The sequence below is a fragment of the Ammospiza caudacuta genome, chromosome 4 (genome assembly GCF_027887145.1).
Source record: "Ammospiza caudacuta isolate bAmmCau1 chromosome 4, bAmmCau1.pri, whole genome shotgun sequence".
Classification (NCBI taxonomy): Eukaryota; Metazoa; Chordata; class Aves; order Passeriformes; family Passerellidae; genus Ammospiza; species Ammospiza caudacuta.
In genome coordinates, this window is record NC_080596.1 from 21008261 (window position 1) to 21023043 (window position 14783).

A 14783-nucleotide genomic window follows, 5' to 3' on the forward strand; every position below is an offset into this window, starting at 1 on the left:
AATGAGGAGGGTGGTTATGGTAACAAGAGAAGAGCTGCACTGGTCTGGGGCTGTGTCTTACCTTGCTGATATTACAAAACCTCAGGTAACCGTGCTGAGGCCTGGCACTCACTTTAATTCGTGATGTGTTTCCTTCTCAGATATGAGACTCAGCAATCCATTACTTCACCTAATCCCCTTATCTTCAGCCCTAATATAAATGTCACTCTGGGGAAACTGCCCTTGTTTTCAGTGGATTTGTCCAGTTCAGCTATCATATAATTTTCCTGGTCCATATCATGTCACTGAGCAATTACTTTTTCAGTAGTATTTGTAGCATGCAAATGGCTTAATGGACTGATGGAGTTAGAGTCCTGAGAGAAAATTACTAAATTATCAGTGATTCAAGAAAACAGCTTGGGAAATATGCATTTAGTAGGAGGATGTTTTGAAGGGGACACAACAGCAAGTGCCCAAGATGGAAGTCAGAGGAAATACATCTGAGCAAGAAAAGTGTTGTGGATCTTGTTTCCATCTTCATTAGGTGCTCTTACCTCAGATGCTGGAGTTTCTGGGTAGAAGGAAGGAGGGCAGAGTCTTCTGCCTTCCTTGGCTGCTGTGTTTTGCAGCCAACATCAGGAGATGCAATGAACATATGGCTTAGTTGCCCAATGAAAGCAGGTGTTCAGGCTCCCTGAAATTCTAGATGCCGTTGTCTCAGTGAATTCCAAGGTCTTCCAGTTCTCTGACATTTCCATCAGCTAAAAGAAACATAATTTAAAAAAAACCAAAACCAAAAATCCCAAAACCTTCTGTCCAAAGTAAAGTTAGTTAAAAAATCATATACTGGAAATTTTGGTAATTTGGAATATGGATTAGAGACTGTGGCATAGAGACTCAGTTAAAAATTAGGGTTACTTTGGAAATTCTGTATAGCAGCAAATCCAAAGAGCAAATTAAAAATTAATATATTAATGTTACTACTAATTAATTAAGACTGCTATTTGTTTGGTATACTGACAGTACCTCTCTGCTGATACAAATAATTTGGGTGTGGAATTCCTGGGCTCAGTACAAGCACAATGACATTGTTGATCTGGGTTTTATTTCAACTGCATTGAAAAGGAAGACAGAGAAGTATGTTGATTTCTTCTACAAAAAGAGTTAACTTCCAGGAGTGTTAATCCCCTTAATATTCAAATGTGTTTCAGATGTTTTTGCATGTACAGGATGGATTGCAGAGAGAGGAGAAATTATCATGAATTAAGTAATTAGTCCTGATTATTTACACTATAACAGACAATTGACTAAACAGCTGTGTTTCTTTCCTGCAGCCTCCTCCTCAGATATATGATAAACAGCTGGATGAAAGGGAACATACAATCGAGGAATGGAAAGGTAATTGCTGTTTAGAATTACATGGGAAGGAGTATTTTAGTGGCAAAATGGCAAAAACATAGCAAGAAATATGGAAAATGTTCTGAGGGCTATCATTGTCTACATAGGTTAATGTTAACACAGGAGGTGTGGATTCCAGTGCTTCACTGAAACCCAAGGAGAACAGAATAATGTTCAGCAGGGCAATGCATCAGAATTTTAGCCACAGTGCTGCTTCTCTTCTAGACAGTGCAGCATTAAACAGTTCCCCTGCTCTGGCTGAAGCCCATTTGACTCCATTCAGCTCCAAAAGGAGATGAGAGGAGGGGAATGGAAGAGAGAGGTCTTATGTGAGTAGAGCTGTCAGACTTGGGGAGACAAGGCAGGGCAGACTTAGGAAGATTATGTGGTATTTATTCTGTTGCTGATCACAGGCACTGGCCTCTGTCACTAACTGTCCCAATTCTCTTTTCCAGAACTCATCTACAAAGAAGTAATGAATTCTGAAGAAAAGACTAAAAATGGCGTAGTAAAAGGACAGCCTTCTCCTTCAGGTACTCAGCCCCAATGAATAACCTTGCGTTCTGTACTGGCAAAGAGAGAATGGAGATTGCTGAAGGGCTTAGACTACACTTGCAGTTATGCAGGCCAATGAAGAAGTTTTTATGAGATTCAGATGAGTTGACCTTTATTAATTGTACTCCAGTGTCATGTTAATATAGTGCTTCAAAAATTGTCTTCTTGCTATTTGAGGGACAGTTGTGCTGGTATTGTCTGTGGTTACAGATTGTATTCCTCTGAGCGTGGAGGTTTCTCTCACACTGGTATTTTCATGCTGCTTGTGACTGGATAACTGAACTAACACTTTGGTAGTTGAAACAAGCAAAATTGGTAATGTTAGCACACATTAATCTCTTGGACACACAACACTGCACACCTGACCTCCACCCCAGCCCCATGTAGGTGTCTGGTACTAATCTGGTAGTCTATCCTCTCAGAAGTCCAATCACATTAGAACAGCTGGCTGGCAACTCTTGATGACACTTCAGTGGAAAGGGAAAGTTGTGTTAAACTATTGACTCCTAAAGTCCTGTCACAAAAAAATCACAACTAAATTTTTTCAGAGTAGAATTCACATCAGCAGTCTTTTCACAGAAGTGCAAATGGTTACTGCCAGTACACAGAAATACATATTTGTGAAGGTACAGTTTCAGTGGCAAACTTGAAGTGCCCAGATTTTGAGCACAGTGTTTCAGCAGTATTTATGAGTAACACTGCCTTTCCTCAAAGTGTAATCATTTAACTCAGTGTTCTCTGCATGTTTTCAGACAGTTTTTTTCACACTCTCATTTTTCACTTGCTGCTGAGCCAAGGTAATGTTAGAACAAGAATGCATCACTAGTAATTGACAGGACAAGGGGGAACATGGCAATAATGGAGGGAGTTAATAAAGTGCTGGATGGTGATGTTGGAGCACAAGCCCTGCACCTGGATTTTAACATGGATGAAGTAATATATTGGAAAGAATCCACTGTGTTCTTGCCAAGTAGCAAAGAACAGAACTTGAAGATTTAATTTACTTAACTATGGTGCCACCACTGAAAAGAAATCTGGGGCCCTAAAGCTTATCTGATAAATCCTCATCCTTAAATTTTTCTTTCTTGCAGAATTGTGGCTGCAGGTTGATTTATGATCCAGAAGCACTATAGGTGCTTGTTTCAGGAATAAACTACCCAGGAATTTCTTTATCAATTTCATATTCTATTTTTGCTATGTGGGAGGTTTTTATTGTTTATGTAAAATATTTTCAAACACACAAAATTGTAATTTTTTACCTAGAATGTGTTCTGCTGTTTCCCTTTGTCTGTTTTTTGAATGTTAAGCACTAACAAGTTCAGAAAATATTTCAAACTGCTTTCAGATGAGACTGTTGAACAAAACAGTAGATTTCCTGTTCTTCACTTTGTGTTCCTGACTTAGGTTTTCAGCTGAATGAAATAATGGAAGAAAGAGGTAAAACACCAGTTCTGAGCATGAGGAAAATGAGAGATGCTCTACTCATTGGTTGGTGTTCTTGGCAAGAATTCAGAAAGCTGAGATTTAGTGCTCTGTCAATAATCATGGCAAGCAAGCTGGAGCTTAGTTTCCATGATTACTTGATAAGAGTTTTGGGGGAGACTGCTGAAGCTGACAGCATCAGGGATAATAATTGCTCGTTGACAGAGCCACTTAGAGTGCCTGTGTATCAGGCTGTCAATCTCTTTTCTGTGAAGAATTGGTTAGTACAACATATCAGCTTGGAAACTCAAGCAGCTGCCCCTCGTGCTTATGTTCAGTGAATAAAATCAACAATGTCAAAAATTGTTCCCAGCAGAGGCCACTTCTGCCTGTCCAAAAAGTGTCTCTGTTATTATCAAACAGCAGCATTTGAAAAAAGATAAGTTTAATACAAAGCTGTAGATTATTTAGAATTAAACTTAAGTTCTGTCCATAGTATCTAACCTCCTCTCACACTCTCCCCTAGCCTTCACTACCCAGCTGTAGTTTCACACATAACATTTTCAACTCTCTTGTCCTTTTTGGGTACAGAGTATAGTAAATAAGAGAGATCTTAGTGCAGCTTATTTGTAGCATTCCCTTTCTAGGTGAAAATGGATCTTTTGTTCTTCATTTCCTGCCTTTTACTTGCTGTCTGAATTGCCATCACCCAGGAACTACTGGACACCTTTACTAGTAGGACACCTCCTCTGTCATGTGCAGACTTTAAATTGAGCAGCTGATGGACTTGCCAAGCACTGTGACACTCGATCCCAGGAGCTGCTATTCACACAATTTATGAGAGGCTGAGCAGATCCCCAGTACAGACACTGAGCTTTTTTTGGAAACTGCAAAAGCTGCAGTTCTCTTTTCAGTTTTTTTACCCCAAGTCTGTATCACTTGAGTTGAAGTCTGAGAGGCACTTCCAGTGGTGCTATTTAGCAGCTTTTCTCAGGAGCCCTTTCAGGAAGGAATCCCTTCTTTACAGCACACAAGCTGATATATGCATTAAAAGAGAAGCTGTCAAGGCAATAGCAGAGCCAGGAACAGATCCCAGGAGCTGTTTCTCACCTGCTCTAACCTTTAGCACTTTTCCTCAATCCTGCAGTCAGTGAGAAGCTTCCTGCCAAACAGCAACTTCATAAATGGGGCTCTTTTTCTCTTTTGAGTGCACCTGTGTCACATCTCCACTGTCTCACCTGGCACACATCCCTCCAGGAGCAAACTGCTGTAGCACAGCAAATGGAGCATTCCTTACTGACTGGGACAGCTTTGTTTGGGCTTCTGAGTGCTGCTGCCCAAGTCCTGCTTTGTGCTGCTGAGCTCTTTAATTCTGTCATTGAGGTTTAGCATGGTTTCCTTTGTTTTTGTGGATACTTCATGAGTCTGGGTGCTTTGGGGCTGCAGCAGGAGCTGTCACATCTGTGTTGTGTCATGTGGAATTGTGCTGAAGGCTAGGAATAGCCATAAAAATGCAATTTCCAGAAATTCGTGGGCTGCACTGATACTTGCTGAGAAGATCATAGCAGGGTTTATTGAATTCAGTGGTGCTGAATCAGACAGAGTGTAACAAAATCTTCACCCATACAATTTCTGCAGCTATTTCTTCAGTTATTTTGCCTAGCTAAGTTGAGTGAATGTTTGTCCAAAAAAGCAGCAGTTTGATCAAAAGTTGATTAAACCTGCTGGAATTCTTTCCATTTTATTCTTAGGACAGTATCCATGACTTAATGGCAGGCTTCTGCCCAGCATGGTAAACATAGAAAGGTAATATATTGTTTAGTCATTAATATGAATTAATTCAGTCATATTTTGACTACCCATAAATGCACTTGTCTTGACTGATTAGTATTTTCATAAAATACCACATGATTAAATAACATGTAAACATGGAGTAACAGGCTTGTACTGAAGGATGAGGTACACATAAATAACACTTTGCAAAACACATTTTATGACAGAGAGGATGGATGATTGCTGTCTGCAGCCACCAGTCAGATTTCATTAATTCTGCTCTTTTTGCAGCTCTTACAAAATTAACTATTTTGTTTTCCAAATGTATCAGGAGAGTAAATGAATTTAATTGGTTCTGATGCCATAATGTACAACTAGAACAGCAGAAAGCAGTTCCCATCTGGAGCTCTAAATGTGAGCATATCTGTCTCTGTTTTGTGCATATTTACAGTGGATGTGTATAAAGGGAAGAAAAAGTTGAGGAATATAGAATAGTAATTGGAGGTATGGTATGGTGACTTGTTTTCTCAAATTAATGTTTTTATTGCAAACTAGAAAGTGACAAAAATCCTTTCCTTTTGCCATAGCAGCCGTATATTTTGCCTAGGCTGTAGAGAGACCTTTTAATGTCTGTATTAGGAATATATGAGTTGTGTAGTTTTACTGGATAATAGATGTTAATTTCTAGCCCTTTGGTAGAAATGAAAATTTGCAAAAGTTGGCTGAGCACACTTTTCAGACAGAAGAATGAAATGGCATCTGTCTGCAGAACAAAGACCTGTGTCACCTGCCTAGCTGTAATTTCTAGCTATGCAAGATCATACAAAATGACATATTTTATTATCATGAATATTTAATGGAAATTAATCTATCCCTCTCAAATGGAAGACAGTGCTAATTTTGATATAAGAGAACAAAAAAAAAAAATTGCCTGGAAGTTCAGTGGGAAAAAAACCCAATCAAACAGGTTTATGCTTCTCTGCAAACTTTAGTTTGAGCTGAGGTTAATGAGCAGTAACAGCTAAGCAATCATAGGTGCAAGATAAATACATTCTTTACATGGCTCTGTATTTGTCATTCAGTTGTCTGAATTTATCAGGCAGATAATTTCTGATAATATTCAGGGATGTGGTGAATGTTCAGTTGTATTAATGATAATCTCAGGCAGGTCATTCATAAAGTCAAAGTGATTTTTTGCAATAATATCTGGTACCATCATAATTTTAGAGAGGCGAGGTAAACTTGGCTGTACAAAAATACAGTCCTGGCTGAAATCCTGGGCTTAGTGCCCTAATCCTTAGTAAGGGAAAGAAACCACTCTGCATTTCCACTGGGTGATTTGATCCCACCCACTCTATTAGACTGCCACTAAAAAAACTGGAATTTTATGAGAAGAATATGGAGGAATTTATGAGAATATGAGGAATTTATGAGAATATGAGAAATATATGAGAGGAATTTATGAGGAATAGGTGGGGTCTGCTTTTGTTTTGGTCACGCATTATATGATCCTAATATGCTGTTGAGTGTTGTGGAACTCCAAGTGGACTAGAGCGAAGTGGGGTGACAAACACTGTATGAGCTATAGCTTTTCAAAGCAGACTGAGAGACAGAATTTCCTGGTAAGATAATTAATATTATCCAGTGTCTAAAGTTTGCATGATCCATTTCCTGCTGAGGTTTGCCACTGGATAAAATGGCCTGCATACCAACAGGTAAGCACCCTCTGCTCTTTAACACGTGGCACCTTCTGGGGTTTCGGGTTTAATCACGTTGGTGTTCGTTTTCGTAGCACAGGTGCAGCAGTGAACAGCAGTGAGAGCCTCCCTCCATCCTCATCTGTCAACGACATCTCATCCATGTCCACGGATCAAACCCTGGCGTCTGACACGGACAGCAGCCTGGAAGCTTCTGCGGGACCCCTCGGTTGTTGCAGGTGACTAGCCGCCTGCCTGCGAAACCCAGCGTTCTTCAGAGGATGATGGAACCTAGGAGGAAAAAATGATGGGAGCTAAGAGATGAAAAGAAAGAGAAATAAAACACAGAGATTTAAGTGAAACAAACAAAGAAACAAACAAACAAAAAAATCTTTTCAGCCTGCTTCTCCTACAGAGTTATGTAATGCAGCTAAGCTCAAGTGTGTATTTAACTTATAGTTGCTCTGCTTTGGTCTTCTTCCAGTGATGCTTACTGGGGGGCAAAAGGAAAAAAGGAACTGAAAAAATCCTTTTTTTACCCCCCTCCCCACAAGATGTAAAATGAATGGCTGCAAAACCAGCAACCTGCAACTGTCTTTTTCACACTGGCATGACAAGGTGTGCAGTAGCCACGCTCCACCATCTGAGTGTGTGTCTGCCTTCACTGTCTGCTCTGCCATCTGCCCAGTGAGGCAGGCAGGGATCTCCATGCATTTTTTCCTCACAAACATACACACATGTGCCAACAGAATCCTGGCAGTGCATGCAGCTGTGTGCCTGCACATCTGCACAGGCACTTAGTGTGCACTCCACGACTATAAATGGCCCATTCCAGGGGAACTGCTTAACTACATATGGGATCTTACAGTACAAATTCTATCCGTTTGATGAGGTTACATATGAGGACTTGTGGAAGTGTAAATAACCACATAGAACTGTGGCTCCCTCAGACACTTGAAGATGTAGCACCAAATTTCTGCTGAGAGTTGTATATATATTTTGAAATAATAATCAGTTTTATTGAAAGAAGAAGCCACTGAGCTTCATAGAAAAAATGCTAGTTTGTGAATGTCAAGACTTGTTGTTCTGATTTTTAGAGCAGATATGCCAAGATAAGACTGGGTTAGAAGGAAGCACATGTATCTTTGCAAGTTACAGGGAACAAGAGTGAAGGGGTTTTATGCATGTCTAAGCCCAGAAAGGTATCAGTAAGCAGCTTTTTCTGTCAATGTGAAGTGAGTTATCATCTTAGGGCATAGATAAGCTCGCTATTTTGAAGTACATGTATGTTTGTAAATTAGAGGGTATGACAGGGTTGGGGAATAAGCAGACTGTGATCAAAAGGACATGCACCAACTTGTTTTTATTTTGTGTCTAGATCTTTATTAGGTTAGCTAGAGAAAGGATATTTGCAGCTCACTCCCTCTCAGTGTGTGTTTGCAGCTCAGAGGTTGTTTTCCCTTTTCATCATTCCCTAGCAGGCACTTCTGCTACTCAGGCATTCTCTGGGTGCTTTTGGCTCTTCATTTCCTCATGACAAGTCAGTGGCCTCCCCAGGAAGTTTTAGCATCTGTGTTGCGCAGAAAAGAACCACAGAGTGCATGGGTCTAGTTTTCCTACATTCTAACAGCCAAGTTATCAATCAGCTCATGTGCTGGCCTGGAAGGGTCACAGCCAGGGGTCTTGGGCAGTTTGGACAAGTTCTGAAGAACCCAACAGTGACTGAATATCAAATTGAATTTGCCATGTAATAAAGCAGAGGATTTCCCGTGGTAAGTAACAGCAAGAATGACAAAATTCCACACAAAATTTCAGAACCGTTGAATTATTTTTTTTCCAGCCAAAACAGCAATTGGCATTTTCCACAGCAAGGTCATCTTTTATCTGAGTTGGAAATTAACCAAACTCCAAGTCATCTGTCCTTTTACCAAAGTGTGCCATGTAAACTGAAATGAGCTAAATCCTACTCTAATGCTTTTCCAAGTGCCAGAGAGAGAAACTGTTTAGACTATGTTAGTGAATATTTTAAATTCACTAACTCTCTAGTATTCAAAACTCTACCAAAATAGGGCTGCTCCATTGGGTGGCTTACAAGCCTGCCATTCTGTGGTAGAATAAAAAATTAGTATCAAATCAGATTTTTTTCGAAGGGAAGAAAGAGAAGGAAAAAACTTCTCTCCAGGGTGAGGAGGAGGGGAGATAAAAATGAAGAGGATATAAAATAAAATCAGACTTGGTAGGTCTGAGCTGTATCAGAATTGCTATAAGAAGTGGGGGTCTTTCCTTGGTTATATTTTTGGTAGATTTTTATCAAATTGTTTTTGGAGAGTAAAATTAGGTTGTTAATGTTCTAAAAACTCAGAGCAGTAATTTTAAAAGCAATAATTTACTACTGCTAAATATATTTAGCAATATTCTCTCTTAAGCCATGAAACATCAGGTCATTATTGAGTGATGTAACTCTCACTCCAAAGCCAATGATCATAAAAGTATTGAAAGGTTAACAGCAAAGCTCTGTAGGTATGTAGGCAATAACACCAAGGGTGACTTCTTAGCAATAATTAAATATATCACCTCCAGATTTAATTCACCATAGATACATATTAATAATATTCAGGTAACTAGTATCTACTTTACATTCCTTAGTGTGCACCATTCGGGTGTGTTACTTAAGCAAAGCTAAACTAAGTCTCATTGAGGCAAAACTGCAAAAATATCACCAGTGTAGACTGTAGAAACTTGGAGTAATCCCAGTTCATTGCCAGTGATGTTATGGAGATGTGGCATAGGCAACAGCAGAGAAGCCATTTAGAGTAGATGGAGACTTGTAGACCTCCCATGTTTCATCTCTAGAAGGCAAATCTGTGCTCTTAGTCTCATGGTATAATTCAGTCCTGTTTGGGTTCATATGTGCAGGGTGGAGAAGCAGTCACCAGAGAAGGTGTCCTTAGGTGAGTGCTGAATGGACTCACAACACAGGAGTTACATGATCAGCTTTATTCCCTGATTCTGCTAAGCACCAGGGCTTGTTCAAACATCTCATGGAGACTGTAGGATGCTTACAAAAAATTAACTAGCGTGTGCTTTTGTCCTTTACTCAGCAGTGATCGACATCAGCATGTGCTTAAGTGCCTTGCTGAAATGGAGCCTGAAAGAATTACTGCATCTCTTTTTGTCCTCAAATCAGTCTCCTTCATGAGAAGCTCTGTCTGGGGGAGGAGACGGAGCTGTCCACATTGGACACTAGAAAAAAAAAGCCATCAATGAAGAAAAGCATTAGTTCTGTAAAGTTCTGGTCCTTGTGTGTCCAAACTGAAGCAGCAGGAATAGCATCCTTTGTTTTGCTTTGGGCCAGGAATTCAGTGCTGTCAGCTGATACCTTACAATAACACATGTACTCTTGAATAAAGGATCATAGTGAGGATGTTCTGAGGATGTTTTAAGGGAAGCCACTTTTTTATTTTCTGATTCTAGAAGTTTTGATACCATCCTCTTAAAGTCTGCTCCCCATTATTCCAAAATTATATTCAGCTTGATAATGATAGATTCTTTCCTTAATTTTGCCATTGATCTTTTAAACCTACTTCTGCTTAACACGTTACTAAATGTAGTACTTTGGCAACAATTTTCACTTAATTCTCTGAGGTTTGCAGTTGTAAGCATCACTGCCACCAGTGCAGAAGTGAAGGAAACTGGGAAGCCAAAGATCTGTGACAGATGTTCCAAGGTATTTAGACACCATAGGGGGCAATCAGTGAGCCTGTGCCAGAAGTGGCATAATTTACATCATCCTGAATGGCAACTGGACACCTTGGCATTTCTGAAAATATGCCTCAGAGCCTCTTGGTGTTGTAAGTGCCTCAATACCCAAGGAAATTCCGTTCCAAGTGGCTCACATAAGTCATGTATATAGGCAACAGCAGGGTGAGGAAAATGGCACGAGCATTATCTGTCGGTGACTGCTCAGAGCACTAGCTGCATTGAGATGGTAGAGAGGAAAATTGCTGCAGAACATCCCTGCTTTTTTTTTTTCTCAGATGGAGAATTTTGGGATAGTATGAGGAAAAAAAAAAAAGTCAGAACGGTTCTTAAAAGACTGTTCTTCTCTTTTCTTTCTCACTGCTGAGGTTAAACAAGGATGAGGCATTGATTTATTACAAGTTGATGTAAGGTTATGTATGTTTTCAATCCAAAATTTTGGTAATTTTTGAAAACAGTCTTCAGATACTGACTTGATAGCTGCAATAGTATTTTGTGAGCTTTGACTGTATTCCATTAGAATATATCTTCAGAGAGTTCAGATATTTGAGTTGATCACTGTGATTTATGTGAAATGTATTGTGGTTCATGTTCCCCTCTCCCATCTAGAATTCCACGGCACAAAGAAATTCATGTATCACAGCAAGTTTGTATTACATAAAACAGATTGAAATTGGAGTGCAAATATGGCAGTGTGTAAAAAAAAAAAAACAAAAAACCCAAGCAGCAAAGCTACAGAAAGCCTGATCAGGTTTTCTAAGCCCTAATGCGCTGATAGTTTTCCTCTGAAAATCACCAGTTCCTGCAAAGCATTGGCTTCTGAAGGTTACACAAGACAGATGATCATGTCACTCTTCCAAATTTATAGGCAATTTGGTTCATATACATTCCTTTATCTTCATAGATATTGCTTTACTTTCTAATTCTGGGATAACAGTACTGAAGAAATGAGACCTGATGCAGTGCCTTTTGGGAGTTTCCCAAAGTAGTACTACTTAACTGATTTGGATTGTTTTCTAAACTTGTCAGTGAGCACCGGTGATTTCTTTTCCACCAATTTATTTTCTCATGAAAAACATGCTAATAGTAACTTTTAGTACTGCCTGAGAGAGTTACTTTTAGAAAATCTCCCAAATGTTTTATTTAAAAAGTGTTTTGAATATGTTTGAATTATTGTAAAATGGAATTGGAATATTTTAATTCAAAGTAACTTCTAGTAACCAATGCTAGCTATTTATATTGCAAGCTTCACAGTAGTTTAAAGGACCAAAAACTATTTTAGTTTCAGATCTATTTATTTCTATTCAGATCTATCTATATTTCTTCGTTTGTGCTTATTTAGAGTTTAAAATTTTGTGTGAATTCAAACATGCAAAACCAAGCAAACAAACAAACAAAAAAGGCATTTTGCAACAAACTCTGTGCTTCCAGGGAGAGCAATATGAAAGAAAACCTGCAGGAACCAATTAGTTTTCTTTTTAAAGTCTGAGCTAGTCATTCCATTTATGTTTAGGCTTTTCTTTACTTCTGTATGTGTGTGTAGGGAAGAGAGGGTGTTCATATGGATTTGCAGAACCTCTGTTCCACTTGTGCTTGGTCCCAGTTGTCAGTGTGGATAAAGAGAGGAATTGTAACATAATCACACATCTTCAAGAATCTGATGGCTGTGCTTATTTGAACTTCCACCACTTTAAAAAGGACACAGTTAACTGATTGCAAGCTCAAGGTGATCTTTTTCACACACACACAAACACACACACACACAAAAAAAAAAAAGAAAATCATTGTTCAGTAGGTTTGAATACTACATGAATATGTAATTGTCTTAATTAGTAAGATGCTTGAGGTATGCAGGGGAATGGTGAATGTGTCATCTTCACCAATGAGCTGGAAAACCGACCTGTCCAGTGGAATTTAGTGGAATCTTCTTAGTGTATTAGGAACTTGCCAATGTGGTCTGATTTTTCTTTCATTTTTGTTGTAGGTTTGGGGTTTTTTTAATCAACAATTGATTGCAAGAAGTGAAATGTTTAACTTAATGCATGTTCAGGCTCGTTGGCCTATGGCAAGTTTGAGTTTTAAAGAGAGTTTGATTTGACAAAAGAATGTTGAAAAACTTCAACTGAGGCTAATGGTGCCTTTTTACCTGAGAGGGAAACGCTGAAAAGCACACATTGAAGGAAGACACAGTCAATTTGGGAAATAAATGTATCCTTACCATGCTTATCATTTCAGACAGGTCTCTTTTGCTAATTTTCACTGAACAGGGCCATTCTTGTCTTCTGGAAAGCAAGATATTTATAATGTAAATAGTTGTATGGACTTATTTTTTTTCCTTCCTCTGTAACTAATATGTAATAATCCAACACGCTATTTCTGTTAAAAACTTTTACAATAAGGCTGCTGTTTGCCTAAATATGGTTGACCTCTGACCTTTTTCTGAGTCAGTGACGTGTTGATAAAGGAGGGTGCTGGAAGTTTCAGTGTACATATAGAATCATGTATATTTAGTAAATTGGGTAAGTGGGACTTATGGCCAGTATACATTAAGCCACGACAGTAACAAAGCTCCAGATCTTAACTAGCAAAAACAACTGTTCACCTTGCCATGTCCATCCTGTAATAAGATCTAAGTTGCACCTGCCTGTAGTTCTGCATGATCAGACTTCAAAGTATAACTAACAAAATCTGTAATGTATCAGTGTTGATAAACGTAGATGTAAACAAGACAAAAAAAAAGAAAAAAAAAAAGAAAAATTAAAAAAAGAGAAAAATAACAGAAAAATTTAATAACTTGATCAACAAAAGAAAATGAGCAACAGCTCAGTATCAAGACTGGAAGATGAGACGTGTCTGATTTTGTTGCACAGTTATAACTGAAAAGAACAACCGGTGTCAGTCAGCATATATGGACTACAGTAAGACATTTGTTAAGGAACCAACATTATTTCCATACTGTTTTGTTCTTACCCTGTTTACTTTGAGCATCTGTTGTTCCCTGTGTGTGGCATAGGGGAGAACAGGGCCTCAGTGATCAGTGTTTTATGGGTCAATGTTGCATCAATGATTTCCAATTTCTGTTTGTTTAGCAATTACTGAACGAAGATGGGACTCTCATGTTCTCCCATGTGTCAAAAGGAATCCTGTCAGAGCTTCCTCATGAGGATACTCTTCTCACTGCTGTCCTGACTCCTGCCTGCTGAGTGACTTTGCAGTGTTCCCAGGAAAGAGCCACAACGGGTTCCATGCGGGCACGTTGTGCGTTGCACTTTCACAGGGACTCAAAGTCACTCGGGGACAGGACTCAACCGAAGTATGGTATGTACTCTATGCATGACGCCTATATCACACCTTTATGACCTTATAGTGGTAAAACTGATGATCTTTGCAGATGTGGATTTGGACCATCTTTTTTTTTTTTTTGGAGGAAAGCTGTCCTTATCCCACAAACCACTTGCTCCTATCCAGAGCAGCTAAATGGAAGTTAAAGAGGTGCAAGGGCCTTCTTGGGACCGTGCCCATGGGTGAATTTCATGCTGTTTGAATGTGATCTTGCCAAAAAAGCCTGTATATCTAGCAGGGGAGACTGTGACTGTCCTATAAGGAGTGTTTGTGTTGTTTACTTTAAAACAAGCTTTGCTAATTAAAGTAGTGTATTCCGGAGTCTATTTGAATGGCATGAAGGGTATCAATGAAGAAGGTGGAAAGAATTCTCCTACAGCTCTCCTGGCTTCTTGTTTCTTTTCCTTCAGCCCTTTCTAGGGGACACACATAAAGCAGTAAACACATGGACATTGCCAGGATTACTGAATTCAGTGCTGCTTTGGGTGGGCTTTATTTAAGAAGCATCTTCAGAACTACAGAAATGTAAAGGTATCTTAAGACATATGAGACTCAGGTATTTTTTCTTTGAGTGGCTTTGGAGTCTATTCCTCTGGCTGACTGCCTAGGAATATTGGAGGGGATGGGGGAAATGCAGTTCTGACATGACTGGTCAGAATGAAGGAAATCTGCCAAGTAAAATCTAGTCCCTCTCCCAGCTCTCCCCCAATTAAAAAAATGTAAACCAAAATCAAGCCAACAACAAGAGACCCAGAAGAAAAACAAACAAAAAACCAATCCCCAAACCCCCATACTAATTGCAGAGTTAATAATTTGGAGATTGATTTTCCACAAATTTGAACGCACTTCACTCTAGAT

The 14783-nt window shown here is 39.2% G+C and overlaps 1 protein-coding gene across 3 annotated transcripts in view; it reads left to right on the plus strand.

Annotated features, from left to right (window-relative positions):
* Nucleotides 1–14306, plus strand: part of MAPK10 (mitogen-activated protein kinase 10) — a 146121-nt gene extending 131815 nt beyond the window's left edge. For 2 of the 3 annotated variants that reach the window (XM_058802999.1, XM_058802998.1), the window contains exons 12-14: nt 1314–1377; nt 1833–1910; nt 6925–14306. In XM_058802999.1, the coding sequence (XP_058658982.1) occupies nt 1314–1377; nt 1833–1910; nt 6925–7067 (285 nt within the window). In that variant the 3' untranslated portion in view covers nt 7068–14306. Of the gene's footprint in view, nt 1–1313; nt 1378–1832; nt 1911–6919 lie in introns of all 3 variants that reach the window. The other variant, XM_058803000.1, reaches the window with a different exon arrangement.
* The last annotated feature ends 477 nt before the right edge of the window (nt 14307–14783 follow it).